At 48.3% G+C, this 14313-nt stretch overlaps 1 protein-coding gene across 5 annotated transcripts in view; it reads right to left on the bottom strand.

The window, feature by feature from the left end:
• Positions 1-393: 393 nt before the first annotated feature.
• Positions 394-14313, bottom strand: part of GRHL2 (grainyhead like transcription factor 2) — a 161244-nt gene continuing 147324 nt past the window's right edge. For 3 of the 5 annotated variants that reach the window (XM_032316955.1, XM_032316952.1, XM_032316953.1), the window contains exons 15-16: positions 5116-5180; positions 394-3240 (exon numbers count right to left, since the gene is read on the bottom strand). In XM_032316955.1, coding sequence (XP_032172846.1) covers positions 3126-3240; positions 5116-5180 — 180 coding nt within the window. In that variant the 3' untranslated portion in view covers positions 394-3125. The remainder of the gene's footprint in view (positions 3241-5115; positions 5181-14313) is intronic. The other 2 variants (XM_032316956.1, XM_032316954.1) reach the window with 1 other exon arrangement.

Here is a 14313-nt window from a genome sequence, read left to right as displayed (position 1 = left end):
GGTAACTCAAGTAGGGGGTGAGTGAATTGGGAGTGAGTGTGGACAGAACCTACTTCCTACCCTGAGGTGTTGGCCAAAAATAACCATCCCAGCGGCCCATCACCAGCACACTGAATGCCTCTTGATTTCTTTAGCTCTCTGCTCATGTAACCTCGGGTGGAGCACAACAAATCCACGGGAAGAGGACACACCTGCTGTGTTGAAGCCTAGGACCCGGAGCCCAGGCAGAGCCTAGAATCTTCCCAAGGCCACAATGAAGCTTCCTTCCAACAAGGTGAAAAGTCCCCACACCCAGCTCACAGAAAGCACCAGACACTGTAATTTACTCTGACGGTATGAATATTTATTTTTTCTTCTTAAAAATGTACAAAAAATAAAATAACTGTATTTATAGTTTATAGATTCCCCCTCTCCCATTTACAAAACTATTAAGTTACATTTGCCTTTTTTTTTTTTTTTTTAAACACGAGAGCAAACTGTCCAACTATCAATCTCCCTTGCTTGTTTTTAAGAAAGGGCCGTTCACAGAATTTGGCACAAACCCTCTGTTTCTGTTGCATTTTCCTAATTTTAAGTAAGAAGGAAAATAAATGTTTGATTCATTTCATGCTTCCTAAGTTTCTGGGCTTAGTCTTTGAGGATCCAAGTCCAAGATGACATCTGACTGCATTTTTCTGTTGGACCCAATTTCCAAACACCTGTTAAGTCTAGGCAGCTTGGGTATATATAAGACATATACTCGTTTTACGTGTCCCTCATCTTATATGGATTTCTTTTTTAAAGTGTATTTATTTGAGTGTGATTAATTTGAGGGACAAAAGAAGAAGAGGCAGTTTTTCCTATCTTTCTAGAGTGCTTCTGCTCAGAAAATTGTGCTCACTGAGGCTCTGCTGACATTCACGGTGGAGGACATATCCATGCTAAGCCACTGGCACTCTGAGAATGCAGAGGGCACAAGGGAGTGGGGGGACAGATCAGATGGGAAGTGATGCTCTGCGCCACCCTTTGGTGGCACTGGCCTCACCTTCTTTGTTCTGGTAGGTTGGGGTCACCACAGTGATTGCTCAGGGACCCGAAACAAATGCAAAAGCATCTCTGAGGCATTCTTTGCCTAGGGCAGGACCAGCAAACACTTTCCTATAGAGACTAGAGAAAGAAGGGCAGGGTAACCTGTGTCAGATTGCCCCCAATTTTTTCTTTTCCCTGCTCTGGACTCCATATCCCAGCCCAACTGTATCTGCAGTTTCACCTGCTAATCACGTTTGAACCCGCCCTTGAGGGTTCAAGGAGCATGGGAAGTGCAGAGTACATTGTGTATTTCCAACACTGAACTTGTCCATCACAGAACAGAGCTATATCAGCACCCAGGAGGGTCCCCAGGCTGCTGGTCCAGGGCATGGCAGTCAAGAGTGGGAGACCAGGGAACAGGCTGGAGCAGAACTGAATCCAGGATGCAAACCTTTGGCACCAGGGGAAGGGGTGAGGTGTACAGAAGACGCATGGAAAGGTGCCCCCTCACCACCACTGGACACCGCCCTAGGTGCGGCCCCTGCTCCCCGTCCGAGCCTCAGGAACAACAGCTGGGCTGGAAGCAGCCCTTCCGTCCTGTTCTCCGCCTCAAGGGCAGGTGGGGTGGGAGGCAGGGAGGCCTTGGAAAGACCCCGACACCCCCCTCCCAAGACGTCAAAGTGCTTCGCAAACAATTCGAGGCCTGTACACAGAATCCGTCCTAGTGAAGGACCTTGGGGGGAGGACATGTCTGGCTACCAAAAGGCTAGTGCTTCAACCCACAAGGCTGGACACAAACCCGAGATCACCTACCTGTCCCTTCAAAGAGAACAGCAACCCAGGACGGCTCATCATCCCGCGATCGTTTAAGGAAGCGTTTTATTCTCCTCTTTGTCTCCCAGGGCACGTGCGGGAGGACGAGACCTCCGCCCTCCCAGTCCTCCTCGGGAGCTTAGCGCAGAAGAGCTAGAGCGCTCTGGGGGCGCCCCCTGCCCCTTCCCCCCCCACCCCAATCGGGCAGCCTGGAGCAAAGGCAGCCCTGGGCCTTTGATTCAGAGCGAAGTTGACGGCCGGCCGGGCTCGCAGAGCTGCAGTGGGGCTCCTCCGGGGGAGGCACGTGAGACGAAGGACACACTTGTACAGGGTGAGGCACTCCCGCGTGGCCAAGTCCTCAGGTCCTTGGGGTCGAGCTCCGCCGCGCCCCTGCACAGCGCCCAGCAGTCTCTCCGCCTAGACCTGCACAGCGGGAGGGGCGGGGGCCTCCCCGGGAGACCAGCGCAGCCGCCCACAGCGCGGGCGTGCCCCCCACGTCCGCAGCGTCCTTCTCCGCACCCCCGGGGTCCCCTGACGCCCCGAAGGCCGCGTCCCTGCCCGGCACAGAGGCAGCCCTCTGGCGGGAAGCGGAGTCCCGGCTCTATCTGCCCCAGGCCAGCGGCAGTAAACGTGCCCGCACACCACAGGTAAAATATATTATTGCCATATTATAAACACTATGTACACGCCAGCCAGGCGTACCTTCTGGGTCACTCATTACACGGTGGCTGAATGTCTTCCTGTGCAAGGCCCATGAGCCACTCGCTGGAAACCCTGGGAGGGTTCCCCACAGCAACCTGTAGGTTCCTGCCCAGGGAGCCGCATCCACCTCCAGCCCGCCTGACTACTGCAGTGGCAGGAGCGCTTTTGGTCCAGCCACTCAGGAGAAGCAGAGGCGAAGCAGAAGGATCCAGATGTTTTCAGGCTCTTCGGGGCCAACAGACTGGCTGTGTTTCCCTTGCAAGGGTAGGGCTCTGGACGGTCTCAGGTGGGGCCAGCAGTGCCCTGCAGCGTCCCAGCGGGCCTGGACCCTGGGCTCCAGGGCAAGGTGGACAATAAATAAGTGTCCGACAGGCCCAGCATCCCTTCCTGAGGGGCTCGGGCTTTGGCTCCAGTACGAGCCAGTGGATGGGCCAAGCACATCGGTAAGGAACAGGGCCGTGCCTTGCCCGGCTCCCAGCACAGTCTGTAACAGTGGTTTTGGGGTGGGGGAGGTGGGCGTCCGGGTTCCGGGCCAAGGCCTCCATTGCTGCTGGGGAGGAAGGCACCAAAGGCCGATGCCAAGGGGAGGCCGAGAGCAGGGCTCAGATTTCCATGAGTGTGATCTTGAAGCCTTCCACCATGCTCTCCATGTTGAGAATGAAGGTGTCCTCGTTCGAGTAGTGCTCAATGATGTTGTCGTCCATGTTCACCAAGATGCTACCAGGGAGTGGGGTGAGGGGTAAGGAACAAAGACGCCATCAGCAGCGCAGCATGCAAGGGCACACGCCAAGCTCGGTGGGGGATCCCTGAGCCATTCTTTGGCAAGGTGCGGGGAGATACGGCAGGAAAAGAAGACACTTACATATTTTCTTTCCCCAGAAACCAGTTTGAGGAAAACAAAGCCTCGATTTGTCAGAACCAACCTCGCAACTCCTTATTAAATGGATCTTCAGAGATCGTTCCCCCTTGTTTTATGGAACAGTAAACTGTGGCCCAGAGAGGTGAGCCTGAAATCACAGGAAGCTCTTCACAGAGCCAGGTCCTACACAGATCCTGTTTTCACTAAACCATACTGCCTCTTGAAAACGCACTTTAAAAAAGTACTCCAAAAAATAATAATAATAAAATAAAATAAAGATAAATAAAAAATTAAAAAGTACTCCATAGACGGAGGAAGAGGAAAATCAAGAAGCGTGGCTACCCTTTGCTGAGCACCTAATTTATTTTGGGGCTTCCGAGACCTTGTCTTTAATCTTCCAAGCAGCCCTGAAGGTGTGACCATGGCCACTTGGCAAATGAGAAAACCGTGTGCAGGTAAGTGATATCAGCTCCCCGGGTACCTCCTGCCGATTCGTGGCTGAGCTGGATTGGAAACTGCTCTGCCTCTCCCGGAAGCTCACGCTTCGCCAAGAGACCTACTCTTGCGTCAACTATCCCAACTGCGTTGGTTTTAAGAGAATCAACAACTTCCAGGGTCTGTCCCTGACTTGGAAATCAGATCTGTTTGTCTTTGTAGAACAGACTCATCTGACAGCTCTGTGTCATCTGGCAAGTTTTTTAGCCTTTGAGAGCCTCAGTTTATTTTTCTGCAAAAATTAGAAAAACAACCCCGCTCTGCAGAGTTGCTGTAAGGAGTCATGTATTTACTGCAGGGCCGACACGGTTCTCGATGGAAGTGAAACGTTATCCCCACCGGCAGGCATGTCTGCACTGAGGGAGCCAGACCTTGAGATGGCCCCCAAACCTCCCCATCAAAGGAACACCCTCAGACCATGGGGAAAACCGTCACACGCATTTAAGTGAGCTTGCCAACCAGGGCTCCAGCGGAAAAGGTTTCTAGTTCGACTCCCAGTCTACCAAGGGACCGTCACTCAGAAAGCCTGAGCATCTCAGATAATTCATTTCCTTTATGACAGAGGCTCCGAGAAGTGTTTAAAGACCACTTTCTGCATTTTGTAGGAAAGCAGCTCCAGAAGCTGACTCAGTGGAAATCGTCTCCTGGAACGAAACCCGGCTCCTATAGCCTTGACTCTTAGAGGCCCCTGCACAGGAAGCCAGGGGAGGCCAGAGGCGGCAGCGTGGGGAGGACTAACAGCGCCTGCAGGGGCCCAGCAACTACTGAACACCCAGTAAAGGAGGTGCTGTTCTTAACCCTGAGTGAGAACAAGCAGATCCAATGATCATTTAGATCATTTTGCTAGTAATTACCTCAGAAGACTTCTCTGTACCCTGAATGCTTCCTGTTCTTACTGTGTCCTCCTGGAACCAATCTCAAGAGCAGTGTGTGATTCTTTATAAACTCCGCTGCAGAGGGGCAACTTGGCCTCCTCCCCGGTGTCCTCACCACTCCGGACCCTTCTATGCCACTGGCTCACCCTGTCCTTGGAATGGGACGTCCCAGCTGGCATCAGGACAATGCAGTCTCCTTCCCGCCCTCTCTTACTGAGATCTCCCAAATGCCTTCAGGGCACAAGCTGCTTAACCTTGGTCAGGAAGACAAGGTAGGCGCCATCTTTTTTTTTTTTTTCTTTTTTCAAGGCGCTATGTAGACCGATCTGATTTGAAAGTCAGTGTAAGTTGTTTCTTTCTTACCCTTTTTTGCTTTTCTTGTAAAGCTTTGTGATCTTCTCCACAGGCAGCCCGTACTTCTCAGATATCTGTAACACCAGTAACAGAAAGGCAAGTGAGCATGGAAGGGGAAGCCGAGAAGAGGCAGGAGGGAAAGGACAGTTTCACTCTCTTGGAGATTCTCCGCGGTATCAGTGTCCTTCACTCGGGAGTCAGGCTCCCAGTATGCCCGGGGTGTGAGGCTCTCCCCTGGACAGACCTTAAATCATTCAACAAAAGATTCAGCCACGTGACAGTGTAATCTATGATGACAGTGTCATTTCAGATCAGCAGTAAAAGATGGACTCTGAGATGCTGGATTAATTAGTGGCCATATTGAAAAAAATTCCAGAAAAAAAATTTTTCTTTTTTAGTGATTTCTATGCCCAGTGTGGGGCTCGAACTCATGACCCCAAGATCAAGAATCACCCACTCTACAGACTGAGCTAACCAGGAACCCCATCTACTTCTTACATCAAAATAATTTTCAGATCAAAGATTTACATGTGACTGCGGAAACCATAAAAGTTCTTTGTATTGCTATCATCTTCAAGGAAGGAAGATCCTTCCCACAAAGATATGAAACCTGAAGAAAAAAAGGTCAAAAGGATGATAAAACAACACAAAATTACAAATACCAACAGAGCAAAAACCACCATAGAAAGCTGAAGATAAATAATACCCTATAAAACCTTTTTTGCCACACAAATGACAAGCATGGAAATAATTTCCTTGAGTTATAAAGAATTCCTACAAATCCAGTAAAAGAACAACAATTCAAGGGGAAAGGACACAGCATGAAGGAGTAATTCACACAGAAAAACACAATAGGACAATAAACACATGAAAAAAACATACTGCCTCACTCCTAATTTTAAAATTTCAAATTAAGGGGCACCTGGGTGGCTCAGTGGGTTAAAGCCTCTGCCTTCAGCTCAGGTCATGATCTCAGGGTCCTGGGATCGAGGCCCGTGTCAGGCTCTCTGCTCAGCAGGGAGCCTGCTTCCCCCTCTCTCTCTCTGCCTGCCTCTCTGCCTACTTGTGATCTCTCTCTCTCTCTGCCAAATAAATAAAATCTTTTTTAAAAATTTCAAATTAAAACAACAATAGGACATTACTTTTATGTTATCAGACTAACAAAAACTAAAAGAACGATAATATAGCCAGAGTACGAAAAACATCGGCTCCCATATTCCATAAATGGGAGAGTAAGAAGCTCCACTTCTTTGGAGGGAAATCTGGAAGAAGCTACTAAAATTCAAAAGCATATATCCTTTGACCCACATATTCCATATCTAGTAATCTGGTCTACAGAAATATACTCCCTCAGATGTATGTAAAGCTTTTCAAAGCATCAATGCTCATAATAGAAAAAACCGTATATAACAATCATTCATTAGCACATTTGTTATCTTCACCGTTGAAAGCCAACAGTCATTTAAAAAAGTGTGGCAAGACTATATGGGGAAAAAAGTCCTGAACACACTGAGGGGGGAAAAAGCTAACAAACGGCCCAACAGTACATAGAGCGTGATTCCATTTGTGTTTTTTTTTTTTTTAAAGATTTTATTTATTTATTTGACAGAGAGAGATTACAAGTAGGCAGAGAGGCAGGCAGAGAGAGAGAGGAGGAAGCAGACTCCCTGCTGAGCAGAGAGCCCGATGCGGGACTCGATCCCAGGACCCTGAGATCATGACCTGAGCCGAAGGCAGCAGCCCAACCCACTGAGCCACCCAGGCGCCCCTCCATTTGTGTTTTTTAAGAAGAATGTAAGGAAACAGAGACTATGGGAAGGACCTGCTGAGCTGTTCACAGTAGCTCATGAAAAAAGGGACAGACACTCGGAGATCCTTTCACTTTCTTCTTTCTCTCATTCCGTGGTGTTTTTTTTCCCTCTTGCAATGACTGTGATTCACTTTTATAAATATAAAATAATCCTAGTTTGGACATCTCAAAATGTCAATTACATGCCTCCATCATACTTTGGGAGTATGGTTATTCGTCCTGCCCATAGATCATGATAGCTAATGTACGAAAAAGGAGCACATCTATTCCTATCTCGCAAACATTTTTTATTATGACAGCAATGTTAGCAATATAATTAGTTTCCTTTGTAATCCTAGGTTTTTTATGGTGTACCCTGAAAAACATTCAGAAAAGCATCCACAGACTTCATCACACAACCGAAGACACGCATGGCAATAAAAAGGAAGATTCCCCAATGAACTTCCATACCTAAGAACTCGCTGTCTGCCTGGAGTCCTGCGGTCCATGTTATTTGCACCTAATTGTTCTGACTTGCTTGGGCTGTAAGAGTTGGGTTTGTTTTTTTTTTTTTAACTTTGGTTGGTGTCATTCAAAACTTCTTTTTAAATAGGGTGGGAGGTTGGGTGAGCCTGGTGGTGATGATTAAGGAGGGCACGTATTGCATGGAGCACTGCGTGTGGTGCGGTGCATAAACAATGAATTCTGGAACACTGAAAAGAAATTTAAAAAATAAATAAAAATTTAAAAAAAATAAAATGGGAATATTTTCCTACCCCACATCGCTAGACTCCTATCCATAGGCTCCCCTCTTCTGAAAGAAAAGTGATTCTGATTCTTTGTCTTTTCAGAGGTTTGATTCCCAGTGTCCCAAACCATGACAACTACTTGGGCTCACACATCGATTGATAAGCGCCCACCCGGAAGTGGGCAACTGGCGTAAAACCCGCACATGGCCGGTCTGGACCAGGTCTGCTGGGAGTGGTGGTGACGGCAGCAGCAGCAGCTCGCATGTCCTGAGTGCTTACTTGCCTGATGGTTTCTTGTTGCCTCTCTTCTCTCCTTCAGTTGTGGTGAGCTGTGACCTGGAAAGTTTATTCTTCTTGAAATAACTTTTCACATGTGGACATCGCTCTCATTGGACTGAACTGCTCGAGGGCTTAACTGGGCTCCACTGCTCTGTGCAGCTATCAGACCTTGGGAGACCCCACTCCTGGGCCTGTCTGCACCTCTGTAGGATGATGATACCTGCCTAACACTCTGCATCCATGAACTTGCCCCCTCCTCCCATCATTACAGGGGAATAGGTCCTTTTATGAGCCATTTCTCAGGTGAGGCAGCCGGAGCTTAGAGTCACGAGGTACCGTCCCTGCTGTAATGGGTAGCGACAGATTGGAAAGGTAATGATCTGGCAGTCTGGTTTCAGACTCTGAACGCTTAGAGAAAATGGGCATGTGTGAGACTGAAGGGCAAAGCTGTGCCCTCCGTGCAACTGTTAGAGGCAGAGGCAGCTTGGTAACAGGCCACAGTGACATGGCATCCTCTGCCTCCATGCCAGGCAAGGAAGTATGCTTTGCCAAATTCAGAACCCTGGAAAGAAGTGAGACCGTGCAGGATACCATGTGGAAGAAAGCGGCCATCTGTCGGTGGCTTCCAGAAGGATGCCTTCGGGCTGGGACCTGGATGGCAGCCCCCATTAACCCCTCCCTTCTATGCACAGGAAATACATGCCGCATTACAGTTTTCTCAAATGGGGGGATTAGCAGGACTGCTTGCTTTTTAATTTCTGCTTTTCAATTTATCTGAAACAATCCATTTTCATAATTTTTAAAACCCATTACTGATATTTTTAAAGACCTGAAAGACTTCCTTTACATCCAAGAGGATCCTTGGTCTTGGACGTATCTCATGGATGTGTTATTGGTTGTCTGATGATCTGTAACTTTTAGACTTTTATTTGGTGAATCATTCTCTCTGCCCGGACACTTCAGGTAAGTAACAGGCAGAACTTAGAGACTCACTGGTTTTTACCAGCATAGGACTCAGCGTGCTTATCTAGAGACATCCGTTGGGACAGCCTGCTCTCAAAGGCAATGACTTTGACTTGGAGTTATAAACAGTTCAGCGCAGCCTCTAAGACACACATTTAAGAAGGAGGGGACTGCTGCTCGCAAACACTTCTGCAGCAGCTGTATTTGACCCGTCAAAGAGAATCAGGGAGTAATGCCCTTTACTCTAGGCACAATCAATTCAGGTGAACGGAAGCGGTGCTACCAGGTCGTGAGCAAAATTTTCCCTTGTGTGCGTCAACTAGCTGCATCAACAGAGAACGCCTCTACCCTTTTCTCTAGCCCCTTTGGCTTGGAGGAATCTGTCTGTCTCCCTACCCCGTAGTGCTTACAGTCATCTCCTTTGTATGTACGTACGTATCCGTGTACGTATGTACCTACTTACCTACCACCCATGTACAGAGGATTTCTACGTGCTACTTTTAAATGCCACATAGATGAACTCAGTTAATCTTCACAACATCCTTAGGTGACATTTTATCATTCATTATCCTAATAATAATATCCCACATTATTATTATCCTCATTTAAGAAATGCAACTGGGATACAGAGAGGTTGAGTAACTGGACCAAAGTCACATCACGCCAAGTGTCAGAGCCAGGATTTGAACCTGTGTGCTACTTCTTGCCTGATGGTTTCTTGTTGCCTCTCTTCTCTCCTTCAGTTGTGGTGAGCTGTGACCTGGAAAGTTTATTCTTCTGGAAATAACTTTTCATATGTGGACATCGCTCTCATTGGACTGAACTGCTCAAGGGCTTAAGTGGGTCCACTGCTCTGTGCAGCTATCAGACCTCGGGAGACCCTGCTCCTGGGCCTGTCTCCACCTGTGTAGGATGATGACGATGACACCTGCATTGCCAAGTTCACAGGGGTATTGTAAGGATCAAAGGAAGCAATGCACATGAAACTGTGCCATCCACAGCACTCAGCACAGTGGCCTGTATATAGTAGGTGCTCGGCTCAGTCAAATATTTACACTCCAGGATCTGGGAATACATAGAAGACACAAAGTCCCTGTGCTCATGAGCTCTACACTCCACTGGGAAGGAGAAAAAAAAACCTAATGTCTAGCAAATGTTAACTATGTCAAGTGGTGATCACTGCTGTGAAATGAGGCAAAGCATGGGGGCGGGGTGGGGCGCAGTGACAGAGAGTCCATTTCTGTAGGTGGTATGGCAAGGCGCATGGGAGCAGAGGCCTGAAGGACATGAGAGAGAGAGCCTTGTCCACATGGATGAAAAACACTCTTGCCAGAAGGAGCAACAGGTGCAAAGGCCCTGAGGTATGAGTAAACCTTGGGTGGGCTCAGGGACTAGAAGGAGGCTACAGCAGCTGAAGATTCACATGAAGGATTACTAGGTAAAATCACATAGAAAAGCCAAAAAAAAAAAACCTCTGAAAACTCATGTCACCTCTACTACCACCAGCATCATCACCAAATCCTTGTCTGTAATCAAGTTTAAAACCTATTTATAGGGGTAAGGCAGCGGGCTAAGTGTCCGACTCTTGGTTTCGGCTCAGGTTGTGATCTCAGGGTTATAAGATCGAGCCCTGCCTGGGACTCCATGCTCAGCCGTGTCTCCTTAACATTCTCTTTCCTCCCTCTGCCCCTCTCGCTTGTGCGCGCTCACCCTCCCTCTACATAATAAATACAAATAATAATAATAATAAAACCCAATTTTAAGAATAAAGAAGCCAAAGTGAATTATCAAAGTTACGTAAGTGGCCTGGATGACATGACACCAAACATGCAGACGAAAAGAGAAAACAGTCTATTTTATCCAAATGATTCCAAGTATAGGACATGCATTAACATCTGCTGACAGAGAACTCTTTTTCTTTTTCTATCCAGTGTCTACCTCTGTATGGATGAAGATTTTGTGGCATGTGAAATGAAGGTACGGGAGGTTCAGGACAGTAGAAGAATGTTCCGTAGCAAAATGACCCAATACGGCAGAGATTAAACAATAACCCCATTCCTCTTTTTTGTGGTCGAGAGTTCTTTCTAAGACAGTGAGAGGGCCAGTGGAGTACAAATGAACCAGTTCTCCAAAGCAGTCATGGTCCACATTCTGCGAGGGAGGAAGCCATCGATTCTCAGAATGCTGAGCGCAAGACCCCAGAGTTGTGACTGGAGCTCAATGACGTTTGCCAGCCTGTTCTTTCCTGTGCATGTCACTGTGTCAGAGCTCCTGGGGGGGGGGGGATGTGTGACCCTTTAATTAAGGCAAACACAGTCACATCATCTCAAGGGAGACAGCAGTGTCTGCTGAGCATGAAATCCGCCCACTTTCTAGATAACAGAACCACTCCATCCTCTTGAGTGACCTGACGTACGGACGCTAGGAAATCTGTGCAGGCTGGAGGCGCACCATCGCCATCTCCAAAGTGCTCAGGTAGCCGGCCGGACTTACAGCTCCACACCCATCTGGAGGAAGGGGGCCAGAGCGTTCTAGTCTGTTTCTGTGATCCATCAACACTGCACCAAAGGTTGCCGATACTTTTTTTTTTTTTAAAGAAAAAAATGCTAAGCTTTCTGGTGGGGGCAGGGGGGAGTCATCCCCCAGAACAGGTTTCTCCTACATCTAAATAACGCTTGGCTGAGGATGGGGGATTTGAGTTTAACAGCGGAAATACAAGAAGGTTCTCCAACAGAAAGCAACCCAAGTCCCCCTGCTGTAGGGGCAGTGGCATCACCGTCCCTGTCGTTGCCATCACCTGCTCAGAGAAAGCTCCCCAGTGCTTGTGCTAACTCATTCACGTTCTTGACGTCTCCATATCACAGATGAGGAAGGTGAGGCAGAGCCAACCCTTCAAAACTAGTTCCCGAGGGGAATAAGACAATGTGAGTATGGATATGAAGCAGGTGTTCCTATTTCAAAAACTGCAAGACACACACCTACGTCACACAAGACACACTTGGACATTTGGAGTCGCGAGGTCTGCTTTCCCTGGAAGACTGCGAGCGCCTTCCTCAACAGAGAAGGGATGTGGGCCTCCCAGACCCAGGCCAATTCCCCAAATCCACAGATGTGGGTCTTGCGGCTGGAGGAGCCTGCAGGGCCACTCGCCTGCTCAAAGCCACTTTTGCAAGACTCCTGGCCCCAAACGAGGATAATGGGAGAGATTATTCCCATTTGGAGGGAATATGCACGTAGAACCTTAAAGCAGAATCTGACCCTAGTATCAGTTCCCAGCCAACATACACACCAGGCAGTGGCTCCCGAACTTCAGTGTGATTTCAGGTCGACCAGGGAGTTTGCTACCAAAGCTAATTCCTGCGCCCACCACAGACAGCCTGATTCTGAAGGTCAGGTGTAGGGTTCTAGGACAACATCACGGAAAAGTACCCTAGGAGAAGCCAATAGACCCCCCACTTAGAGAAGCAACATCCTAGGCCCTAGGTGAAGCCAATAGACCCCCCACTTAGAGAAGCAACATCCTAGGCCCATAGTACCTGCTGGGTCCACAATGAGTGGGGGACCGTGCTTTTACAGAAAGCCACTTTCAACCGCGGACAGGGTTCAAAGTGACGGCTTGACGTCTAGTACAATGTCTCTTGATTAAACAGATTTTCTTAAAAGTTAGGATTTTTTTTTTTGTATGCAGTTTTAAGTTGTTAAAAAAATATACCCCCCCACACACACACGTAGAATAATGTTATTTTAAAATTAAAAGCTGCTTTAAAATTAAAAGCATAGAGAACAGAGTCACATTGCTTTCTCGTCTGGAAGTTTTGCTTAATGCGGGGTTTTGGACAGTGGGGCATACAGGTCATTCCTTGGGAGCCCGCTTGTCTCTAGGCTTGAGAAGGGGAGGTCCCCGCACAACCTCCAGAGTTTCGGACGCAGTCCCCTGCACCATTTCCATAGCCCCACGCCGCGAGTAAAACACCAGGTTAGTGGAAAGTGACAGAACAGAATGATGAGCCGAAATAAGTTTCCTTCTCTTAGACCGTACCTATAGAGCAGCTGATTATTTGCGAAATCCAAAATCTGAGGAGAAGGAGGGACTGTTCACGCAATCTTTGCTAGCTCTGATTCCTACTCAGAACAATGGTTTTGTAACAAAAGCTAACCTTTACCGGGTTCTTAGGAACCACACAGAGTTTTCTACGTGTGGTGTCTCATTTCATCCTCCCCAGCAGGCCTGTGAGGTGGGTGCGATGATGATTTCCATCTGAGGGATGAAGAAGAAGTTAAGAAACTCACCGGGGCTAGTAAGAGCCCGTCGGGATCTACACGAAGGTCTCTGAGCCCGAAGCCCGTGTGCCAGCCCACGAGGCTATGCTGTCTCTCCACGTGCATGTTGCTAAGTATCAGGACGGTAAAATGCCACCCACTCGTGAGGTGCTGGTCCTCAGAGACCGCATGCCTTGGGGACAGTCGCTTCTCAGCCCAACTGGGCCCCAGTGAACCCTGGCATACCATGATAGGGTCCTGCCTTCTTCCTTCACGGTGCGCTCAAGGCTTCACTTAAATGGAACCCGCGGTCCTTGGCGGCCACCCCCAAACTGCAGGAGCTGCTGTGTCCTTCCTTTGAAGCTCGTGAGCAGACCAAGTCACCTGAGAATCGGGAAGGAGCGTCTCGGGCCCTGCTTGCCCAGATGACCCGCTCAAGAAGCAAGGAGACAGCTTGTGTTGGTCCATCAAGTAAAAACCTTTTCTTTCCGGGTTTAATAAAGGGGAGATGAAGTCCGAATTGCCCCAAGGCATCTGAGCTCTCCCGGGCCTACAAGCTCAAAGGATACCATGTGCACTGGTCTCCCCCACACTCACAGGCAAGCAAAGCAAGTAAGGTCTAACTAGTTCCCCGAAGAGAGATCAAAAGCTCGACTCTGCTGTGGTTGGGGGGGGGGGGCGGGTGCAGGCAGTGGTTACTCAGAGGCTAAAAGCAAGGGTTCAAGGAAAAAGTTGTACATGTTCAGAACAGCATTATTCACAACACCCAGCAGGTGGAAAAACCCCAAATGTCTATTACCCGACAAATTTGTAAAAACAATACGTGGTATATCCATGCAATGGAATATTATTCAGCGATAAAACGGAATGAAGTACTGATTGTACTAGACCATGCTTGAAACGTTATGCTCAGTGAGAGGTGCCAGCCCCAAAAGACCCCATATTGTATGATTCCACTTCTAGGTCCCACTCTATGCATTTCAACATTTTGCCCCACAACCCAAGACGCTGTTCCATTGTGGCACTCTTGCAGATCCACAAGTGGTCCTGGACTGTCCCTTGGCAGTCCTGTTGTCTCCATCACCACAGAATACCCAGATCTACAACACTGTTGTAGAGGGGGGGATAAAGTGGGAGGAGAAATAGTCGAAGCAGAGTCAAATCTGC

Source organism: Mustela erminea, chromosome 16, assembly GCF_009829155.1.
Source record: "Mustela erminea isolate mMusErm1 chromosome 16, mMusErm1.Pri, whole genome shotgun sequence".
Classification (NCBI taxonomy): Eukaryota; Metazoa; Chordata; class Mammalia; order Carnivora; family Mustelidae; genus Mustela; species Mustela erminea.
The sequence above is the reverse complement of the archived record's forward strand: the minus strand, read 5'-3'. Positions and strand labels throughout refer to the sequence as shown.